Below are 23,082 nucleotides of genomic sequence, written 5' to 3' on the forward strand. Positions count from 1 at the left end.
GAAATCCACGCGGTTAGGTGTCGAACCTTCTGGTTAATACTAGTAAAAATGACAAATTGGTAATGCATGTAGCCTACTTGCAGACACGTCCTAGAGATTCACAACATTGTTTTCATTACCCTGTTTTCTATTGTAAAAGAAATGATATCATGATTTGAGATATACACTTACCACTGTATAGTTTTGGAAGGAGAAATGAAAATGTTTTGGCATGAGCATTACATATGCATTTACCTTATAACTCTGTTAAGATTTATATACTGTGTTGGATTATTTTTACTGGTTTGGCTCACCCTATGTGGGAAAACCATTTTCAGGTGTTGATGATATGCCTCCGCCAAGGCAATAACTTGGAGGACTTGGAGCAAGAGCTTCATTTTGTTTTCTTGTTGTAATTATTTTTGTATAAGCTTAGGGTTTTACCTGTATTGAGTCTAAAACTTACTTTTGTTGTAATCGAACATTGTCTTGAAAAGTTATAAGCCTTTAGGACATTTCTTATTTATTTTAACTCTTATTCCATATCTTTAACTTGTAACGTATGCTATAGATTTAGGGTTAGGACTTGTGAATGTATAACTGCATGTACTACCTTTTGTATCATGGAATTATACGAAATGGAAGGATACTTATTTCAAAAAGGCTATACTTATACATCGTCGTCATTTATTAATATTATAGATGGTTTATTATCTTTGATTTCGGAGCGTTACAGATTGGGCCTAGCATTAGGGCGAGCCACTTTGATTGCTTTGCCTTAGAGCAAGTGTTTGGTCATTGAGCCGAGTTTTTAGCTTCTTTACTAGTGTAGGTTTGGCTTTGAGTCGAACACCAGTACTTAGTTAATTTTTTATCTTACTGTAATACAATATAACATTTTACTTATTTATTTTTTCTCACTTATAAATTATAAAAACCATCATAACGATATCTCTTTTATATTATATAAATTATTAATTTTAATATTATTAGTGATTTTATTAAAAAAAATTTATAAATAATATAATTTTAACAAATTAATTAATTTAGTTGTAATAAAAAAATTAAAAATTATGTGCAATTTAGGTACCTCAAAAATCAGCTCAGTTACGATTCGGGATTGGACGGACCTGTCAACCCAACGTGGGTTGGGTTGGGTTGGGTTGGGCTTCAACCCCGCTTGCACCCGAGTGAAATCCCTAATCTAAGAAATCTTGAGGTGTGTTCGACTCTTCCCTTCAGCTCGTCTTGACTTCGACTTCCGACTTCGTCTTGAGGTGAGTTCTTCTTCTTCTTCTTCTTCTTCGACTTCGACTTCGACTACGACTTTGATTCCTTCTTCATCTTCGACTTCGACTTCGACTTCGACTTCGACTTCGAATACGATTTCGATTCCTTCTTCTTCTTCGACTTGGACTTCGATTCCTTCTTCTTCTTCTCTTCGCTGTTTTTTTTGCTTCTTTGGTTGTCTTATTCTTATTTTATCTTTGAAAATTGAAATGTCATGTAATATGCACTTTCAGCTTTGAGAATTATTTTATAATTTGTCTTAGTTACTTATTTTTTTATTTTAATCTTTTTTAAAAAATTGTCTTACTACTAACCTGCTATGAATCATTAGTCTAAGTTAATTTATCTATTTTTTACTAAGTATGTGCACCTTGTTTTAATAAAGCCCGCACCTCGCTCTGCGCCTTGCACCTAGGCCCCAAGAGACCTTCCGCGCCTTGGTGTGTCTTGAGGCTGTAAAAACACTGCTCATGGATGTAGATAGGCTTTGGTAGAACCATGTAAAATTTGGTGTTTTTTTTCTCTTTGGTCTATGCATAGGTGTGCTTCTGTTCACATTTGTGGGATGTAAAATTTCTAACGTAGCCATGGTAGTCTATTCGAAACTATGGTAGCCAATCTGAGGTCATGGCATCGATCAAGAAAGTTGTTTTGCATAGAAAATAGAAAAATGATTGCGTCGTTTGATCTCAGAATAAGGAAATAAACAGAGTTGTGATTTTAATTGCTAGAAAAATCTGGTGGAGGCAACATGTTTGACTGAGAGAAAGGAAAGGACCAATTTATATTGTGTTGCATGGCAATCAAGGTAAGGTTCAATGCTTAAATTCTTTCCATTGTGCACAGAGTTCGATGCAAAGAAAAGTGATTTGGAGGTTGTCACTGGTTTGAAAGATTACCTTGAGTTAAGATTCATAATTCATTGTTACAAGAATGTGTGATGCAAGTGGAGATTGACGAACCGTAATTTCTTTCTATTAGATCAGCATACATGTAGCAAAAGGATTCAAGGCAAGGGCTTTCCCTAGGGTTTTCAAGCGTTGGGATTTCACCCGTAGGTTCATGATTTTCAGATTCTGAATGTTTTGACGAGATTAAATAGATTGTGGAGATCAGGATTGATCAAGGTGACCAAGTTTGATTGTAGGAGATCAAGGGTGATTGGCAATCTGGTTCAATCAGTGGTAAAAGACATGTCTTCGACGGATGCACCTTGGGTTTAATTGCAGGCAAAGTCAATCAAGCAAAATTTTCCTAATTGAACAGATGATTAACAACCTATATAAGATTTTAGTAGCAAGTGGACGTGGAGTCTATTTGACGACATTTTCTTGATTGAACAAATAATTAGCAACTTATACAAGCTTGTGTGGAGAGTGTTGTGATAGATGGAGTTGTTGTCAAACATGAGACTAGTATGTCATGCGTGACCCGAGGCCATGATAAGGATGGTTCAAAGGAGTAAGGATGCTTCAAAGGTCAATGTAGCCTAAGAATTGTAAAAAAAATTCCAAAGGGGTTGACCAAGTCAAAGGGTCAAAGGTTGAAAAGTCAACAAATTTGTTCAAAATGAGTCAATTGTTTAAGCGGACTGATCCCCGCTTGATCTATGAAAACAAACTCGTAGCATCTCCAATTGGATGAAGAGAAAGACTGTTTGACTGAACAAGGGATCGTTCAAGCTCTAAAACCAAGGTTCCAGTATTTTTGCTTAGGTCACAATGACCGCTCGACAATTGCTCGAGCAGTCTTAGTCAATAAGTTAACGCATATAACAAAGAAGCTCTCAACTTGTCTGAAACGCAACAAGAGTCACTCCGACTAACAACCACCACCCAATGATATGCGATTCTAACTACAAATAATTAAAAGCATGCCATTGATTAACTCTAACATATAGTCCTAAATCCATTTCCATTCTCATTTCATACATTGTCATAGTCATGTTCACTATTGAAATCACATTTCCATAACTCTATATCTGATTCATTATATCAAAATAAACATGTGTATATGTGAGTTCTATACGTGAAATTTATCAATTATGCTCTAAAGGGCTTACAAACTAAGAGGTCCTTAGCCTTCAACTACAAATGGCTCAATGGCCTTACATCACGAAAAGAGGCCCATGGCCTTAAAAAAACAAATGGCTTTGCGGCCACACGTAAAATCAAAAAAGATCTTGTGCCACCTCAAGGCTTTAGATCTTCAGCAACACCTGAAAATATCAATGGAGTGAGCATATAGCCTAGTAGAAGTGTACGACTAACATGCTCAATATGCAATCCTAAGGTCTATGATCATGTGTAATATAATATATATATTGAAAATGATTTACTAATGCAATTAATTTTTACAAAACCAATTTAAGTTACAATCCTTGCTTTTATTAAATCTCATTTTTAGTTCCATTTTCACAAACATGAGCTCAAGGCTCTAATTTTCAACTTGACACACATCATTGTCCACTTCCATTTTCAACGATTTTTACGTTGTTGCCTAACCCCACTTCTCAAGCTACTAACCCAAAGGACATTTAGCATGTACTTCTGACAACTTTCTAGGCTTTCATTGAGGAGCATATTTATCCCAACTTGCTCACAATGCACTAACCCCAGAATGTTGTACTCAAGGTTTAATTCTCAAAACCATTTTAAGGTTATTCCAATGTCACAAAACCATTTCAAGGCTCACCCATTTTCTCAAAAAACACGTTTCTCATTACAATATTCTCAATTTCAACGTGGATGCTCAATGGCCCAAATTACATTTCAAAATCTATATTTCTCTATCAAACTTGATATTTCCCAAAATCTCACATTTTCAACTAAACATCCTACACGAGGGATTTTCAATTAATATTTCCATACCCACAAGTATAACATAATATTTCTCATATTCTCCAAAACATATAGTGCAATATAAAATCATGCTTTGTTCTCAAATGATCATGGCATTGAATCATACATGCAAATTTTCTAACATGTGTTATAATCTAAAGCAAGCGATTAGAAAAGCATATATTATCGATTTCATATCCAAACTACCCAAGCGGTTTTGCAATCGGACACCTATCCTTCCGAGCCAGTTACTCAACTAATGTTGGAAGGAAAGCTACTTTTGATGATAGACGTAATCATAAGATGCTCTTTAGTGACGAGGTGATTCAACCAAGCTATGATGAAGAAGATGTGGAAGAAAGTAGTGATCAAGGGCAAGATTGTGAAACGACTGTTCCTATCTTTGATGTTGAAGCTTCCATCTTTCGTGGAGAAGATGTGGAAGAAGATTATAATCAAACACAATATAGTGATCAAGATGTTCGTAGCTTTGATGAGGAACAAGGGTATGATGATGTTTTCATATTTGATGAATCAATGAGTGGGGTGTTGGATTATGATGAAGTCAATGTTCATAAATATGAAGAAGAAGTTGATGGCTGTGAATATGGAAGCATCCCAATCCTTGACCACTATGATGATGCGGATGACCTTGTAGAGAGTGAAGGTGTCCTTGAAGATGACGAAAGTCTTGTAGATGAAGCAAGTTTTGCTCTTACATTGCTTCCCATGAAGTGGTTGCAATCCCACCTTCTACGCCTTTCTAGATTCCAAGGAAGTTGTGGTGGAGAGTCATGAATTTGAAGTTTCATGGTGTTGGATGATCTTTGCTTCCAAGAAATGCCTCTTACGCTATCTTTAAAGACATTTGTGTGTTGATTTGGTACCCGGTCCAACTTCGTGGAAGAAGGATGAATTTATTCTTAGGCCATGCGAGAAGTGTTATTTTGATGATTTTTTGCTTCCAAAACTGCATGCTACATGGGTGGCCTATTCACACCTCAACATGGCTTCAGTTGAGGTGCATAAATGAGAATTTGTTTTGATGGAAGGATATTTGCTAGGATGATCTTGAATAAGGATGTGCAACTATTTAGTCTTGTTCGCTATTGCATGTCTATTATGCTTCCATGAGTCATTGTTTTGAGTCATTTTGTTGATGTCGTGGTCTTGAGTCATTTTGATGTAGTCCCAACTTGAGGACAAGTTATTTTCTTTAGAGAGGAAGTCTGATGTAGTTAAAATCAGTATGGTTGTTATGTTTTAGTACTATAAGAGTTAGTTAGAGTTAGTTAGGTCTTTTATCCTATAAATAGGTGGTTAGGTCTCTCTAGTATTCAGTTTATGATATTTTGATATTGAATATTCTAGAGCTTAGAGCTCTTGTATCCATTTTTAGGATTTTCTCTCTCTAATGAATTGTCTTTCCTAAATTGGTTCCATCATTTCCTCTTCCTTGATTTTCTCCCCTTTATGTATTATTATTTTCATTATTACTTTTGGTTTCAAAAAATTGTTGTACTTCAAAGGTATTTTTACTGAGACCTTGAAATGGGATTGGCCTCCTATCCCAGTAATCTCAAGCTGAATACTCGTTGAGCTTTTCTTCTTTAGATGTTGAAAGTAAAGATTCTTGAAATAAATTGGATCGCAGAAATGCTCGCTAGTAGTAAAGGTGCTGCCTAATAATTAATTGGTTTATATTTTATTTTGTATTTGTAGGTTTTTAGTGCTATCATTTATAGTTGCCTGGATTTTTATGTCACCATCTAACATTTAATTGTTGTTTATTTTCTACGTTGTATTTGTAGATTTTTGTTCTATCATGTAGGCTTGCCTTGATTTTTTAGTTGTAGCTCTAAAAACTCATCTATCTTCGATATTATTGAAGGTGCTGATGGACTGTCAACTATTTTCTGTTAACTGGACCAAGTACTTATGTAAGTCATACCACCACCAGACTCGTCACCTTCAAATAATTGGTGGCCAAAGATATATGCAACATAGGTTTTCAAACTTGCGAGCAGGTATATTATTGTCCCCCTTCAGCTTAGTGACCCTCGCTAATGATTCAATTTTTCATGAATAATAATATAATGAACATAAGGGAATGGCTGTCAGAGTCTTTTTAGGTTCTTTATTTCCTTTGTACTTCACACACCACAATGACAGTCAATGGTCTTCTTTGCACTTGACTAAACCATCTCTGACGACTCCCTCATTTTGTCTTTATGTTGTGTTACTACTAGCTTCTCACGGATGTTATCATTTCTTATTTTATTCTAGATCTCCTTTTCTAAACAATCTTTTATCCAACATTCTCATTTTTTCTATGCTTAACTTTTTTGGTATTTTATTTTATTAATTAGCATTGCTCTTATATGTAGTGTTTTCTTTAGCATTGTATTTTTCAAATAGCTGGTCCTGATCTACTAAGAAGGTTTGCATATGAGCTGCAAAATCCTTTTCAAGTGATTTGTGTGTAACTATGTCTATGAAGTGACTCAACCTATAGTGCTTGACTATGTTTTGAGTTGTATGGCCCCGTTTGTTTTCAGAGATAGAATGGAGGGGATTCATAGTGAGGGGATTATTAGTGAGGGGATTGGTAGTGAGGAATTGTTAAATTATTTTTATATAAAATAATAAAACAAATAAAAAAATATAAAAAATTAAACATTATATTTTAAAAAAAATTCTCAATATATAAAAAATAAAAAAATTTCTAATCCCCTCACTATTTTTCTAATACCATCTCTACCTCCTCCTTACCAATCCCCCTTCCTCTTCCTTACTAATACCAAGGGATTACTAATCCCCTCCCTATCTCTCAAAACAAACACCCCATTCTCAATCCCCTCCTCACTACCAAACCCAATCCTCTCCCTATAACCCCAAACAAACGGGGCCTATAGGTTTTGAATATGACTCATGGTGTGATATATACCCCCCCCCCCCCCCCCCCCCCCTTCTGTGTTGCAGGATCATCTCATAATACTATCAGATGTTCAATGAAATCTTATAGGCTATCAGAGCTTACTCAGGCTGAGGTTGATAGACTCAAGGCTCGGCCTCGTATTGATTTCTCATCCATTTTCAATCTGGTAAAGAGGTTCAAAAGATGTTCCTTTGTTTGCTGCTTTGATCTTTTTGACCTGACTTATTAAACGTCTGCTGGACTGTGGTGTTGATACTGTATCAGGTGAATCCCATTGTTGATGATGTCAGGTGCAGAGGTGATGCTGCTGTTAAAGAGTTGGTGCTTCTTCTAAATTGCATTTTAGAGACTTGTTTTCTCATTAATAAAGACTTATGGAATTGAATTGTTTGTTTCAACACTGAGTTCCTCTAGTAGTGAGGTTCCTACTGAGATACATTAATGTTCTTTTGGCAGCTATACTGCAAAGTTTGACAAAGTTGAATTTGACAAGATAGTTGAAACTGTGGGTGAACTTCCAGATCCAGAGGTAGTTATTTCTATATTTTGAGCATTCTTTTGAATATGAAATATATCCTTTTGAACAAGATAGAATTCTCCTTAAAATGCAGGTTCTTCCGACTTCTCTCTCTCTCTCTCTCTCTCTCTCTCTCTTTCCCTCCCTCCCTCCCTCCCTCCCTCCCTCCCTTACTAAGGTTTTAGTGACTCTTTGAGCACTGGATTGGTCTCCAGACTTGTACAGTCTGAATCCCACTTCCACGGCTCAATTACTGGGGTTAATCCCTGAGGGTGGCCCTAAGGTGGGATGACTTGATCTCAGTACTTTCGTTTCTTGAGTTGGATTCCAGGCTACATTGAAAATTCCTTAGGCTTCAGCTTGTACTACTTGGGCTCTTGGTTTATACCATTTCCATTTGTTTAAAAGAATTGCCTGAATCTTTGGTATGCAAATTGTGACTTCAGTGGGTTTAGTTTGCTAATTCTGGCACTAACATATGTTTATTTATGTTTCCTTAATCCAGCTTGATGCAGCTATTAGAGAAGCATTTGATGTGGCTTATCAAAACATCTATGCATTTCACGTTGCACAAAAGTCAGCTGAGAGAAGTGTTGAAAACATGAAAGTAAGCAATATAACACTAAATCATTCTTATATTGTAGAATATTTTGTTTGCAAGAGAACTTCCGTGTTCCCTGTCAGGGTGTTAGATGCAAACGTGTGGCAAGGAGCATTGCTTCTGTAGGTCTTTATGTGCCAGGGGGAACTGCAGTTTTACCTTCAACAGCTCTGATGCTTGCAATTGTATGTCAATTAAATTTCATCAGATTGCTTTGCTAATTCATCAGATGGTTTTGTTGGTTTTCATTGTTGATGCCCAGCTCATCAGATTTGGTTGACATTTAGTTTATTCTGTATTCCAGCCTGCACAGATTGCTGGGTGTAAAACTGTTGTTCTTGCAACTCCCCCTACTCGGGATGGAAGCATCTGCAAGGTATTTGTTTTACCATGATGTGATATCCTATAATGATATTGTGGACGAATGGATGGTGAGGTGGTTAATGAGGAACCTTCTGGGAAGATGGTAGGCATTGAGATGGCTAGAGACCACCACCAGAGGTAGGGGAGGTGAGAGGTGAGGCAACCTAGGAGAGAGAAAAGAGAGAGACCCAGTGGAGGATCTTGAGATCAACCAGATAAAGAGGTTGATGATTGCATGCCTTTCTGTGTGCATGGAGATCTCCTTATATAGGAGAGTCTGAGCCAAGGGGAAGCTAGCTAAGCCAAGCGCAACTTCAAGGCTCAGGGATAGGTGGCTCAACCTCCTTGCTTTGACAAGTCGGAGGTTTCTCAAGCACCTCCTCCATGATCAGACCATGGGGGTTGTATCATGGGATGTGAGGAGGTAGGTATGTTAAACCTCAGGAATTGTAAAAGGAGAGCCTTAGTCTCAGGTGTGATACACTCTTCGGGGTGCAGACTCTTGGTAAACAATCTCATTTTCTTATATTTGATACTCTCTGTAAGATTGGTCAAGGTTTGGGCAACATCCCACGGGAAGGTTGCCGCTTCATCCTAACAAGCCCTCAACTCCAACCTCCAAACTACATATCTTCTAGCGATCATGAGCCGTGTTCCTAGGCCTTACTCTTACCTTAGATACCATGACGTTTCCAAGGCTTGGAGTTCCACTCAGCAGAGGTCATGTAGGTGAGCCATAGTGAGCTGAACTGGTATTTTGCGGATGAGGGTGCGCATTCAGCTGAGGGGCAAGCGTGCTTTACCCACAGGTGATATGACGCTGTCTCTACACTGCTGTCCTTTGGTTGTGGGGCTGTACGCATGGACCACATGTCATTGGGTCCGACCTCTGAGGTGGCTGATGAGGCGATGACATGGCATAGGCATGTGGCAAGGCTGTATAGCTGTACCTGCTGAAAATCACCTACCTAGAGCTAATGTTTGCCTTTTTGCAGGAAGTACTTTATTGTGCTAAGAAAGCTGGTGTGACTCACATTCTTAAAGCTGGAGGAGCTCAGGTTGTAAATCAGACCTGCTGGATCACTTATGTTGTGATTTTGGACACTATGAGTTCCCGTGTTTTTTTATGTTGAAGCTTTTGTTCTGGGGAGTTTTGACATGTTGTAACCTTCGCAGGCTATTTCTGCCATGGCTTGGGGAACTACATCTTGCCCCAAGGTACCTGCTTCCACATAATGATCTCTCAAATCTTAGGCTTGTCCTAAAAAAGAGGGTTTTCTGCTTTGGAGGCTGTAGCATAACTTCATTCTTCTGTTTGTTACCTGGGTGTTATCAGCTTGTTTAGTTTCATTTCATTTCTACTGTTTATATTGCTCCTATGCTTTTCCTTTTCATACTTAAAAGCATTATATGCAAAATTATTTTACGCAATTTTACTTATTTAATTGTTGAAATTTGATCTTAGTATCATTATATTTTCTTATTTATCCTTACTTTATATATTGTGTGCGTACAAATATGGAAAACAAGTATGACACATTAAGGATATGTCAATTTGACATTCTAAAAAAAAGCAGGGTACTATTCTAATCTCAATGTTTTCTTCTACTCTAAGAAGTACGCAAAGTATTAAAAAAAACTTTTCTTCTATTCTATCCTAAGAATTCTACTGTAATGCCTATCCAAGAATTATTACAAGATCATTTTCATAATAGTTCAGATACATGACCTATAGTATCTGAAAAGTATCCGACACTTCTCAAAATTAAAGAAAATTATGGATATGTTTAGGAAGAATTGGATATCCACGAATATCCAATGACTATCTGTATTGCTCCCTTCTAAAAGAATCCATGCTTCATAGGATAAAAGACAAGGCTTATAGATAAAATTTGGGGATGCCAATGTGGGTATTCATCTATTATATGACTGGTCATGTAGTTCTTAGATTGGAAAGTGTGTGCTTCTTTTGAAGTGTTTTAGAAGCAGCCTTTAGTTTCTCATCAGCCTGCATTTGCATGCTTTGAGCTTGCAATATAATGTATACGGAACTTAATCAAAGTTTGTACTTTTTTTTTTCTTTTTTTTTTTTTGGACAGGAGAGAAGTTTTTTTTGTTTTTTCAAATGGAGAAAGACATAATACCTTTTATTCACGAGCTTTTGTTTTTTGGTTCCTTCATACATGAGATATATATCTACAACTCCTTTACTAGTATTAATTTGTCATAATCTGCAGGTTGAGAAGATATTTGGGCCTGGAAATCAGTATGTCACCGCTGCTAAAATGATTCTCCAAGTATGCATTATTTTTCTTATATATGACTCTTAGAATTTGTTTGTTTATGACTGCATTTTTATATTAATAAGTTCACTTCAGCAAACCTAAACTGGTTCTTTTTTATTCTTGACTCAATGGTTTCTTTTTTTGCTTTCTCGACAGAACAGTGAGGCTATGATTTCCATTGACATGCCTGCAGGACCATCAGAAGTTCTTGTCATTGCTGACAAACATGCCAATCCCATTCATATAGCATCGGATTTGCTTTCCCAGGTGTTTACTGATGTCTGAAATTTTTGCTTTAGTTTGTGATAAATAATTTAATGGGTGAATCAGTTTCTTTGATTTTTCTGTTTTTAACATCTGGAATATAATTTTGCTGTAACATTCAGTTTCTGGTGAATGCTATTGAACTTCAGCCAGTTCACTCTGGTTGATAATGCCTATGGTTTAGGAAAATTTGAAGAAGTCTAGCGATATTCAAAATCTATCTAACCCCCTGGGGGTCTTGTGTTGTTGCTTTAACAGGTGTGAGGGTGTTGCTCATTATCAATTAGTATTCAGGTCCATTGGTGAAGTTTCCATAGCTCTATATTAGAGGAAAAAAGAAAACTAAAAACTGTTTTAAAATTGGAGTTCTGTATTTCAAATGGTGTATCTTTAAAGTAGTTATTATTGCAGTTTATTGTGAAGCTTTTTTATTTCTGTGACTTTATCATAGGTATTTTTGAGGTTGCTAGATACTGGCCAATAGTCATGGATAGGACTTAAAGATGTGATGAACTTTTTCTTGAAACCAGTGGACATGGATTCTAATGCAGTCCTTCAATAAGTACTGAAGCAACAAACATCCCTGAGAATCCTTCAATCCATCAATTGCCACAACGGTGGAAGTTGGGGAGAAGAAGCTAGGCAATCTGAGAGATGAGTAGAAGATGTAAGAGAAGTGGAAGCAGAAACAGAGAAAAGAAGAAGAAGAAGCTGAGAAAAGAGGCAGAGAAGCCGTGAGGAAGAAGAAATCAGTAGTGAGGAAAAGATAGTGCAACCACCTTATATTTTTTTATTCAGCCAAAAGACCCCACCCATGACTAAGTTGGGTATTTATAGGATTCTAATCTACAGTCCAACCTAAGCATCCCCTTGCTAAGGTGTCATTACAATAGGTCCACCTGTCATGGCACTTGAGTAGTTGTATGACTAGCATGTGACAGTTAAGTGGATGTGGATAATTCCACATCATAAGCTAGAAAATAAAGCAACCAAAATTAATCCTCAATAATAAATTAAGGAAAACTACTTCAGATACTTGGATTTTTTTTATTCCCCATTAATTTGTGTTGAAAATATGTGCTTGCATCTTCACATCACTGCTATTGTTTACCAAAACAACCTCCATCCCAGCTTGTTTCTTACTTGTTCTCTCAAGTAATCATTCATGATTTTCAGGCTGAGCATGGCCCTGATAGTCAAGTTGTTCTTGTAATTGCTGGGGATGGTGTGGATATAAGGGCTATTGAGGAGGAAATCAGCAAGCAGTGCAAAAGCCTTCCAAGGGGTGAGTTTGCTTCAAAAGCACTGGGTCACAGTTTCACTGTTTTTGCTCGCGATACGGTTGAGGTTAGCCTTCTTGTTCTTGTTATTGTCACATTAACTTCCCTATATGAAGTAGTCATCTGCTTACTTCAACTTGCTTGCGTGAGAATTTTTTTTAAATGCATGCTTATCATTCCAAATTATTACATACATAGCAACTCTAGCTACCATGATTGGAAGCTTATCCTTCACAAGTTACTATAAACAGCAGGGTCAAAACTATCATTGGGACATAAGAAACATGGAGATATAAAATGGAAAGCGTGAGCAAAATTTAGTTGGTGTTAATAAGATGCATCAGCGAATAGTCCATGCAACCAAGGGATTGGAGCCTAAGTGGCTTACCCTTTGGCCACCAAGGCTCTCCTAAGGAGAGAGAGGTCTTGGGTTCCACTCTTAGGGGTGGAATGGTGGGCAAGACTTAAGTACTTGCAAGGAGAGGGTAGGAGTTCAACACCCCCCAAGTGCTAATCTAACAACTAACCACTGACTTACGCCGATAAAAAGAAGAAGCAAAGGGAATAGTCTATGCCATCATGCTACACTATAAACGTGTCTATACGGTGATCTTGTTAGTTTGTTGCATTTTCTTGTATTATTCTTCTTTCTATAATGCGGGAAGTTTTGTCCCATTGACTCTTGTAGCTAAATTTGTTCTTTGTGACTTTTAGGCGATCTCCTTTTCAAACTTATATGCCCCAGAGCATCTGATTATTAATGTGCGAGATGCAGAGAAATGGGAGAGTTTCATTGAGAATGCAGGTATAGTGCTTCTTGTGCTTTTTTTTATTATCTGTATTTTGTATAGTTATATTTTCTTAAGCCATTTTGCCATAAGCATTTTAACAAGCGTTATTAATTTGTGTTGTTGCTTTGAATTATCACTCCACGTTATACACTTGGCGCATTTGGTTTTGTTTTCATTTTGGCCTTGTTTGGGAAATTAGCTATTTTAGTTGGCTATTTGGCTATTTTAGCTTGGCGAAAAAAGTTGTGTTTGGGAAGTTGATTGGCTTTTTTTTGTAGTTGGTTTGATGGTTGTGAGAGAAAAAGTGAAATGATTATGGATTGAATGTGACATTTTGTCTTATTGGATAATTTAGCCTATTTTAGCCCAATTTTCTTCCCAAACAAGGCCTTTATAATTTATGTTCTCCTAAAAATAAATAAATAAATAAAATGATACAAAAAACTTATTTGGCGTTGGAGAACTGTTTTCAGCCAAGCTTTCTAAAACCCCCTCTTTCTTAGGAAACACCTTTAAATTATTTTGTGAATTTTCAAAAATTGGTGTTTGCACAAAAATGAAAACAATGGGTGTTTTTAAACTTCTCATTATTGTTTTTATATATGAAAACATGTAAATTTTGGAAAAAAAAAAAATTACCATTCAGTAATTTTCTTTTTTCTTTTTAATATTATTATCTATGTTGCCAAAAATTTACAACTCATGATTTGATTCACAATTCTTGAATAGATCCATGTGGGTATTACGATCCATCTTTGGGTTATAGTTGTTAATGAATTGCACAATTCACAATTTGATTCAAGTATTACGATTCATGTAATTGTTGAAACTATTCACTTTGCTTGGTTCCCATTTTTTAAAAACAATTTTCAGAAAATTCTACACTCTTATTTTCCGTGTTTTTTTGTTTTTATTGAATTTTTTTAATATTTTATGTTAAAATTTACCATCACCTACCACCAATTTACCATCACCTACCACCACCTACTCCTCACCTACTCCTCACCTACTACACTCACCCTCTCCTATATAATGAGCCACTCACCATTTGTAATATACACAATAACATTATATTAATCAATAATACAAGCATTTCTCTTTATACATTAAATTTCTACATGGTATCAGAGCAGGTTTAGAATCTAGTATTTTTGCTTCACCGGCAGGCGGCAACTTTGCCTTGGCCGCCCGCCGGACCTCAACCTAGTCCACTAGAATTTTCTACACATACCTTCACTCTTCTTCACTTGAACCTTCACTCCCACTGTCATCACTTTTTGGAATAGACTCCATTAGCAGATCCTCCTGAGGTTTTACCAGGTTCATTATTTTTTTTCCTGTAATCATATTCAAACTGCCCCAACTTCCCTTAGATCTCTTGATGGGTAGCTTTTCCTTCCCCTCAGATAACTTAACATCAGCTTCCATGCTGCTAGGCGTGTTCCCAGAAGCCTCAGCAATGCCATTAGGGGAAGGAATAGCAAAAGGCTTGAGGGATTGATGCCAAGAACCCGTGTGGAGGCATAGGAGAATATGCCTGAAAACCAGACCAGTCTGGAGCAGCTAAGCCATTGGCGGTTTATGTTTGGAAGAATGCATTCTGGGCTGTTGATCACCAATGGGAGGGTAATATCTTTGCCACAGCTGGAGCTCAAGTAGATACATGGGATCATAATAGGTCCCAGCCTGTGAATAGCTTTGAACAGGGAGAAAGACAGACACACCCACATGGGTTGGTTCCCATTCCCACTTTTCATCATCAATATGTTCACTTTTTTTATTATTACTTTTTTTTTTTTTTGGTCTTTATCCCATATCCTCATGTTCCTCACCCTCTATTTTTTTATTCTCTTTGATCACCCCCATGTCTGACCAAACACCACTCTTCTTTTATTTCTTTATTTTTTCTTTATTCTTATTATTTAAAAAAAAAAAAAAAAAAAACCCGCAGGTTTTAACAAAACCGTGGGCCAAGACACCCACGTGGGCTTGTCCTCTCTCTCTCCTCCGTTTGATTTCAAAATCTATTATTTTTTCTTTATTTTCTCCAAACCACTTTCCTTATTTCCCCCATCTTTCATTTTTGATTTCAAATATATTTTTATTATTTCTTTCTTTATTTTTCTTTCACATTATTTTTAATCTTTTTCAAATTCCATTCATACCATATAGCTTTGCACACCAAACCATATTTTATTCATCTCGGGATCAACCCCGATCACCATTTTACACCACAAAAAAAAAAAAAAAACAAAAAAAAAAAACAAAAAAAAACAAACAAACAAACAAACAAAACCCAAACAATCACATACACAGGCGGGATTTTTCTTCTCTACTCTGCCGCCGGTCTCTTCTTTTTGCCTCCGTCCTGTGCAGTCCTTGACGGTGTTGCCTCCGTGTTTCCCATGCCACCGAGCACATTCAATCCCCCCTGCTCCTCCACTGCCGCATATGGAGGACCTCCAAATCGGAACATCATGGTGGCCTTCCGCTTCAGCTCATTGTTTTCTGCCTTCAGCACACTTATCTCTGCTCGCGCATCCTTATACATGCGTTGGAGCAGAGCCAGCTGGGAGTTTAACTGTTGCACCTCATTTGTCCTGCTCTGCAGCCGGTGCGACAAGTTTGTGACCGCAGTCATGGTTTCCACACATGACTTCAGAGTATACTGATTGGCCTCAATATCAGTTTGCACCGCCATTTTTTGCTCCACCGACCGCATCGGAAAGTTCAACGGAGCAAAACCAGAGGTGTTTGGTTGAGGTTCACTGGCCACCGCACCAGTTATTTCTCTTGTGGACTCGTTCAGTTCTGGAAAGAGCGTGAGCAGACCACGGGACGAGGAGGCCATGTTCTGGGTAGCTGGACGGGAAGAAGAGGCCATGTTGCTGAGTGTTTCAGAGACGGGTTGGTTACCGAGTATTACAGAGTTTCTCTCTCAGCAAAGGAAGAGTTTATTTTTCAGAGGATTTTCCGAAGTTTTTTGTCTGCCTCAGCCTCAGCATCAACCTTGGTTAAATAGCCAAGGCAGCCACGCGCATCATGCGTCGCTCGGCGCTCGCCGACAACTTGGCACGCCTTTTGATGGCACGCCTTTTTATGGATTGGGCACGCCTTTTGATGGCACGCCTTTTGAAAGATTGGGCACACCTTTTGAGGGTGCGACTTTTTAGGGGTCCGACAAGACTCTGTAAACTGTCCCGACATTGATTCCGGTTAGCTCCTTTATGGGTCCGACAAGACTCTGTCAACTGTCCCGACATAGATTCCGGTTAGTTTCTACAAGGGTCCGACAAGACTCTGTAAACTGTCCCGACATAGATTCCGGTTAGTTTCTACAAGGGTCCGACAAGACTCTGTAAACTGTCCCGACATTGATTCCGGTTAGTTTCTACAAGGGTCCGACAAGACTCTGTAAACTGTCCCGACATTGATTCCGGTTAGCTCCTTCATGGGTCCGACAAGACTTTGTAAACTGTCCCGACATTGATTCCGGTTAGTTTCTACAAGGGTCCAGCAAGACTCCGTAAACTGTCACAACAACTGTCACAACATTGTCTGCTACAACGGTCCGACATGACCCCATAAACTGTCTTCTACAACGGTCCGACATGACCCCATAAACTGTCCTCTACAACGTTATGACACCACCATCCAGTGTCTTCACCAATGGTCTGACACGACCATACAGTGTCTCCTATCCTCTTTTATTTTTATGTATTTTCTTGTTTTGTTACTCTCTCCAAATTCAAGTTGGTTAGTTTCTATCGTCCTTGAGTTTGCGGGGGGCTGTTAAAATTTACCATCACCTACAACCAATTTACCATCACCTACCACCACCTACTCCTCACCTACTCCTCACCTACTACACTCACCCTCTCCTATATAATGAGCCACTCACCATTTGTAATATACACAATAACATTATATTAATCAATAATACAAGCATTTAAAATTTACCATCACCTACCACCACCTACTCCTCACCTACTCCTCACCTACTACACTCACCCTCTCTTATATAATGAGCCACTCACCATTTGTAATATACACAATAACATTATATTAATCAATAATACAAGCATTTCTTTTTATACATTAAATTTCTACATTTTATACAAATTTTTTACTTTTTAGACACCTAACATAAATACACCTAAAAAGTAAAAAAATTGTAAAAAAAATCTTTTAAAAATTCACTAAATACCAAAAATACAAAAAAATACAAGAATTTAGTACATTTTTTGTATTTTTTAATTTTTTAAAATATTTTTTCACAATTTTTTTACTCTTTAGACACATCTAAGTAAGGTGCATCTAAAAAAGTAAAAAAAATATTTAAAATTTTAAAAATATTCACTAAAAACAAAAATACGAAAATCAAAAAACTCAATTTTCAAAAAACTTAATCCAAAAAACTCAAACCAAACACAGTGATTAGTTCATCAGATTCCGACCATTTTTACATCTTTTTGGTGAAAATTTCATAATCCAACTTCTTAGAGTGTTTGAATTTAAAATTACCAATATTTTTTTATGAGTTATTTATTTTCCTGATCAAAGAGTTAATATAATCTAGTCAAATCCAAACAGAATCAACATTTTTTTAACATTCTTTTTTTATTTTTTTTTATTTTTTCGTGGTGTTGTCTTGCAAAGAGGGTCAAATAATTTCTAAGGATGTTTGAGGCTAAATTAACTTGCAATTATGAGTTATCTCATTATTTTGGCGAAATAAACATGGTTTAACATGACATATGTCAGTTAAGTCAGACCTAATAGTTCCACTACTTTTTTTTGAATAATTAGTATACACACCTTTTAAAGTGTTTCAACTTTTAATTAAAAAAAAAAAAAAATTACCCACCAAAAGAAAAAAACTTTTAATAAAAAATATATATTAGATAAATGGGAAATGGGAAAACTAATTGTAAATCGGTGCAAGCTTTATGGTAATCCCCACACATGAAAAGGGTAAAATAATATCAAACAGATTGAATCTTGTATTTTTGGGACAAAATTTCCTTTTCCCTAACCTTCAACCTTCTCTATCTTCCCTCAATTTCTCTCTCTAGGTTTTACTGCATTAAGGAGTCCCATTTACACTTTCTTTTTATTCTACGCTTTTTATAGTTTCTTGGTCCAACGTTTTATTGTAAGGAAAATAGATGATGGTTACAAATTAATTTTAAGGTTGGTGAGATTTGGACCCACATCTCTTGCTATGAAGGCTGTCTTTTCAATGGTGTAATCATGTTCTTATATTAAAACTATTGTATAGCATCTGTCAAAATCAATTTATTTTATTTATTCATACATATGATCGTTTAACATATTCTTTTCTTATTGTTTTTGGCAAATCTTAAGATTTTGTATATGATTCAATTCGCGATTTGCAAAATTAGGATTCTCAATTTGACTATAATTATTAGTTTTTCCCCTAATCTATTACTGACAGGCTTTTTCATTATGATGGTGTTTGGGAAGTGGGTTTTTATGTAGGTTTTTTTAGATGTAGGATATTATTGAAGAAAAAAATTTGTGTGTTTGGGAAGATAGTTGGGTTTTTTTGTGGTTGGATGTGATGTTTGTGAGAGAAAAAGTGAAATGATTATGGAGTTGGATGTGATATTTTGTTTGGATGTGTTTTTTTTGATTTTGCAAGATTTTTGTCTTTTAGTGGAAAAAATGAGAAAAAACCCAACTAAAATTCTTCCCAAACACCACCTATATATACCAATGTTTTTTTAAAGAAAACCTTTGGGGCGTGGGGGAAATTTTACTAATAACCAAGAAAAGAGGTACAGAAAGAGAAGGGGACATAATGAATGTTACCATCGTAATTGTTTTAGATTTAATTTTGTTTTAAAGTTGGAATTATCTATTTAGGATTAATAGATAGGTTTATAGGCGTTGTAGTGGTAGTGGGTCTCTTGGGTATAGTTTGTAATCTTTATTTCTTTTATATAAATAAGTTATCAAACAACAAAGAAATATGTTCAATAGTATGAATTTACTTCTTGGGAAGAATGGGTACCAAAAAAAAAAAAAAAAAAAGACATTGGGAAGTCATGTAGGTTTGGTTTTCTTCAAATTGACCCAACAGGAGGTCATCTCACTCGAAGTGATATTTTATTTTTCTCTCTTATATTTTTATTTCAATTGGTATAAGAGCCAGTCATGGAGGAACGAACAACACTTAGATTGTTTAGAGACATTGGTTAGTTCTTTACTTACAGGCCAAGAAATAATTTTCAAAGAAATGCAGGAGACATTTGCAGTGACGAATGCTAAGCTATACCAAATAGGCAACATCAAAGTTTCTCAAGTCGATGAGAGTTCTCAAAATCGAAATCGAAATCAAAATCAAAATGAAATCACTGGTGATTGATTTTTGGCAATGACTTTACAACAAGGTTTCTCTGAGTCAAACACAAAAAGTTTTCAAGTGATGATATTGTTCTTGTACTTGCCCAAAAAAGATATTGTCCTTGTGAAGTTATGCTGAATATCATGTTGACTTCTAAAGTTACGGAAGTTTGGTTAACCAAAAAAGAGGCCCTCCCCCCTCGAAGTAGGATTTTTCCCTCTTTCTTCTATTTTTCATTTTGTTATATAAGAAGGTTAATATCAATGAACCTTACCTGTCAGACTAGCACAAGAAAAATACGAATGCATGAAGGAAGAATGAAATTACCTAACTCTAATATCAGGAGAACCAGTCATCTTTAAATTCACAAAACCCTTAACCAAAGCAGGGAAATGGTTGAAATCTGGAAAAAGAAAATTGCTTTGGTTCACAATGCCCCAGTATGCCAATGCATCTGCAACACTGTTCGCCTCTTGGTAACAATGAATCACTCTATAATTCAAAGCTTCCAGCATATGCTATAGAGATGAAATTTGATATACAAAGTGTATGCAGGCTTAGCGTCTCTAATAATCCCTTCACCATTAGCCATATGAGGATTTATTTTTACTACAACCATCACAATTCAATTTCACAAATGGAAACATGGGCTTTTTCCATTGAACTACAAGCACCGTAGATTTTCTGTATAAGTGGAGGAACGTGCAAAACATCAATCTTGTAGAGGGATTAGCAGATAAATGAGAACCTTTGACTGTAGCTCTAAGCAAGAATAGTCTATTACCCAGATCCATCAAATTGCACCCTATTTCTGCCCTTCCAAATCTCCCAACGAATCAAATTGCACAAACTAATGCAGGAATTTCATGTCTTCCTGAGTTCTTGGCAACCACCAATCATTCAACCTCAAGCAAAGAGACAATGATCCAACTCTAATACCAAAAATCACACCGAAAGAATGCCACAAAGAAGATAACTCACTAGACAAAAACAAATGAGCACAAGATCCTGTGGCAGGAGGATTTTTACAACAAACACAATGAGAAGCAATAGAAACACCCTTCCTTTGAATAGCTTCATCAACTGGTAAAATATCATTTAAAGTTGTCACATAAAAACCGAGAACCTTAAAGGAATGTTAGCATGCCAAATATTTGAGAAAGAGAACATCCTAGGTTTAACCTTTCTAATCGGATTCCAAGCTGAAGAAATGTAAAGCACCCATTCAATGACAGCATCCTACTAGCTTTATCCAAAGAAGCAGACTAAACAAAATCCTAACTTTTTAACCTTATGAAAAAGATCGAATGGAAGCAGTTGCATCAGAAAACTATCATCCCAGGAAACTAACTGCATCACTTCAAGCTTGCTGAACCTGTAAACCTTCTAGCTGGGCTGGTGAAGTAATGAAAGAAGTTAAAGGCCCATCAAAGAGCCATCCATTCCACCAAAACCTACACTGACCAGAATTCAAATGCCAAAAACTCTGGTCCTTAACTATATATCTAACCAAAAGCATGGACGTCTAAACATGAGAGGGCAAAACAGAAACATTTGCTTTAGAAGGATGAGATGTCCGACAATATTAAACAGCCTTGAATCTAGCCCAAAGAGAGTCACCGAAAGATTACTACAGTTTTTATACCAAAAGCTGTCTCCATATTCTGAATGCTACTAAAGCCCTCCCATTGTTCCCCACTGAGCGTTGCGCATTTGATTCTTTCCCAAAAGAAGTCAAAAAAAATACGTTGGTTGTGCCTGATAACATGAATGGCAGGATCTAGAGGCATAGGCTTAAAAATTGGCATACATTGAAGAACATGCCTCAGTAAAACCAAATGGCCACCCATAGATATAGTTTAAATTTCCACCCATCATGTCTAATTTTATCGACCGTGCTATCAAAAAGAGCTCATTTTGTCCTGCCGATATACAAAGGACATCCCAAATATGTAATGGGAAGTGATTTTGGATCGAATCCTGTAACTAATGAAATAATTTGAGCTGTAGCTTTCAGAGATAGAATAAAACAACTCCTCTCCTTTATAACCATCTTCCCAGAAAGCTTCTCATATTCGTTCAACAAAGGCATCAAATTCTGCAAAGATCTCTTCGTACCATTTGGAAAAATAATAACATCATCTGCAAAAGCATATATGGTATATTATACTTATTTTTACGCTGTTCTGCCTTTATGATTGAGAGAACCAGTGAAGTCCCAGCTTTTAATCCCATCTGAGTTTTTACTTTCAGCTTAGCCATTTCATTACCGGCATCATAAAACAAAAATGTATAAATTTAGTTGTTGATATCCTTTTTGCAGGCTCTGTTTTTTTAGGGGAGTGGACTCCTGAGAGTGTAGGGGATTATGCAAGTGGGACAAACCATGTCCTTCCAACTTACGGCTATGCACGAATGTATGGTGGCGTGTCACTAGACTCTTTCCTCAAGTACATGACTGTGCAATCATTGACAGAGGAAGGCTTGATGAAGCTTGGCCCCTATGTGGCAACCATGGCTGAAGTTGAGGGGCTCGAAGCCCACAAAAGAGCAGTAACCCTTAGACTCCAGGATATTGAAGCAAGACGGATCTCCCAAATGAGATGATCTCCATTGGCCAACCCACTATTTCTCATATTTATTGTCATTTTTTTGGGAAATGGTCCTTTTGTCTGACTTCATCAAATGCCAGTGCTAAAGGGGAGTTTCACTGTGTCTAACTTGGGTATTAGGTATTAGGAACACTTGGTTGAACTTGGGAGAGTTTTATAGCCATGAAGATCTGAGTCATCATGTTTTGTTTCAATTTTGGAGATTGCAAGTTTTGACCAGTAAGCAAATATGAACTTGTATTTGGGTGGATGGTATTAAAGGACAACTGCATGAACATTGAGCTCCTTGTGCTTTTTTTATTTTTTATTTTTATAATTTGTCTGTTGTGCATTGTACAAACTCTAAATGGTAGGTACAGAGTATACTTTCATGTTTGGAGGGTATAGATTGCAAACTTACTGTAGGAAAAATGACCTCTATGTGCATTTTGATTTATGTATTTTATTTATGAAATATAGAAGTCCTAAATGGAACTATAAGTTTTTCCTATATGTTTATATCCGTCAGTTAAGATTTTTATCTTTGTTGTAATGGTTTTCCATGCTGTAACTGACAACTTTATTGCTTTGCAAACTCCAGGGCATGATGCTCTCTACTTATTTGTGTGCATTTTACAGATCGGGGGCACAACCACGCTAAATGACATGAAACGCCTTTGTTGTGCATTCCCAATGTTTGGTATGATGGAATTGGTGTCTCACATTTTAAAATTTGTGTATTATTAGAGCTTCAGAGGACCATCTAGTCTTAATATTAGCGATTGTCAACGCGGGGGATGAAATTTGTCCACACTCAGAGACTGAAATTTGTGATCCAAATTCTTCTCTGGTATGGCGTGACAGCCACACTCCGGATGAATATGAACCACATACTTCAATTTACTTTCCATGTCCAATTGATTTTTGGTATTAGGTATTGTGCCATTTGCATGCAAATGCTTTGTAAAAACTA

At 36.7% G+C, this 23,082-nt stretch overlaps 1 protein-coding gene across 3 annotated transcripts; it reads left to right on the forward strand.

Moving 5' to 3' along the window:
* Positions 1-1,084: 1,084 nt before the first annotated feature.
* Positions 1,085-22,620, forward strand: LOC114320957 (histidinol dehydrogenase, chloroplastic). Of its 3 annotated transcripts, none has more exons than XM_082915467.1 (15): positions 1,085-1,256; positions 6,001-6,136; positions 7,092-7,213; positions 7,312-7,364; positions 7,504-7,576; positions 8,070-8,171; positions 8,249-8,350; positions 8,470-8,541; positions 9,524-9,586; positions 9,705-9,746; positions 10,766-10,825; positions 10,970-11,080; positions 12,254-12,424; positions 13,072-13,162; positions 21,842-22,620. In XM_082915467.1, the coding sequence occupies exons 2-15, from the start codon at positions 6,007-6,009 to the stop codon at positions 22,123-22,125; spliced, it is 1,476 nt and encodes a 491-aa protein (XP_082771593.1). In that variant the 5' UTR covers positions 1,085-1,256; positions 6,001-6,006; the 3' UTR covers positions 22,126-22,620. The 3 variants fall into 3 exon arrangements, with proteins under 3 accessions (XP_082771593.1, XP_082771591.1, XP_082771592.1); XM_082915465.1 differs by lacking the exon at positions 1,085-1,256 and adding an exon at positions 2,006-2,077; XM_082915466.1 differs by lacking the exon at positions 1,085-1,256 and adding an exon at positions 4,395-5,784.
* The last annotated feature ends 462 nt before the right edge of the window (positions 22,621-23,082 follow it).

This window comes from Camellia sinensis, chromosome 2, assembly GCF_055761805.1.
Source record: "Camellia sinensis isolate YWXY chromosome 2, ASM5576180v1, whole genome shotgun sequence".
Classification (NCBI taxonomy): domain Eukaryota; kingdom Viridiplantae; phylum Streptophyta; class Magnoliopsida; order Ericales; family Theaceae; genus Camellia; species Camellia sinensis.

Bases quoted from the DNA above. Each gene is read 5' to 3' on its own strand.
- LOC114320957 (XM_082915465.1), top strand. The intron at 8,172-8,248 runs GTAAGCAATATA...GTTCCCTGTCAG, and splicing joins GAAGTGTTGAAAACATGAAA to GGTGTTAGATGCAAACGTGT. The intron at 8,351-8,469 runs GTATGTCAATTA...TCTGTATTCCAG, and splicing joins CAGCTCTGATGCTTGCAATT to CCTGCACAGATTGCTGGGTG.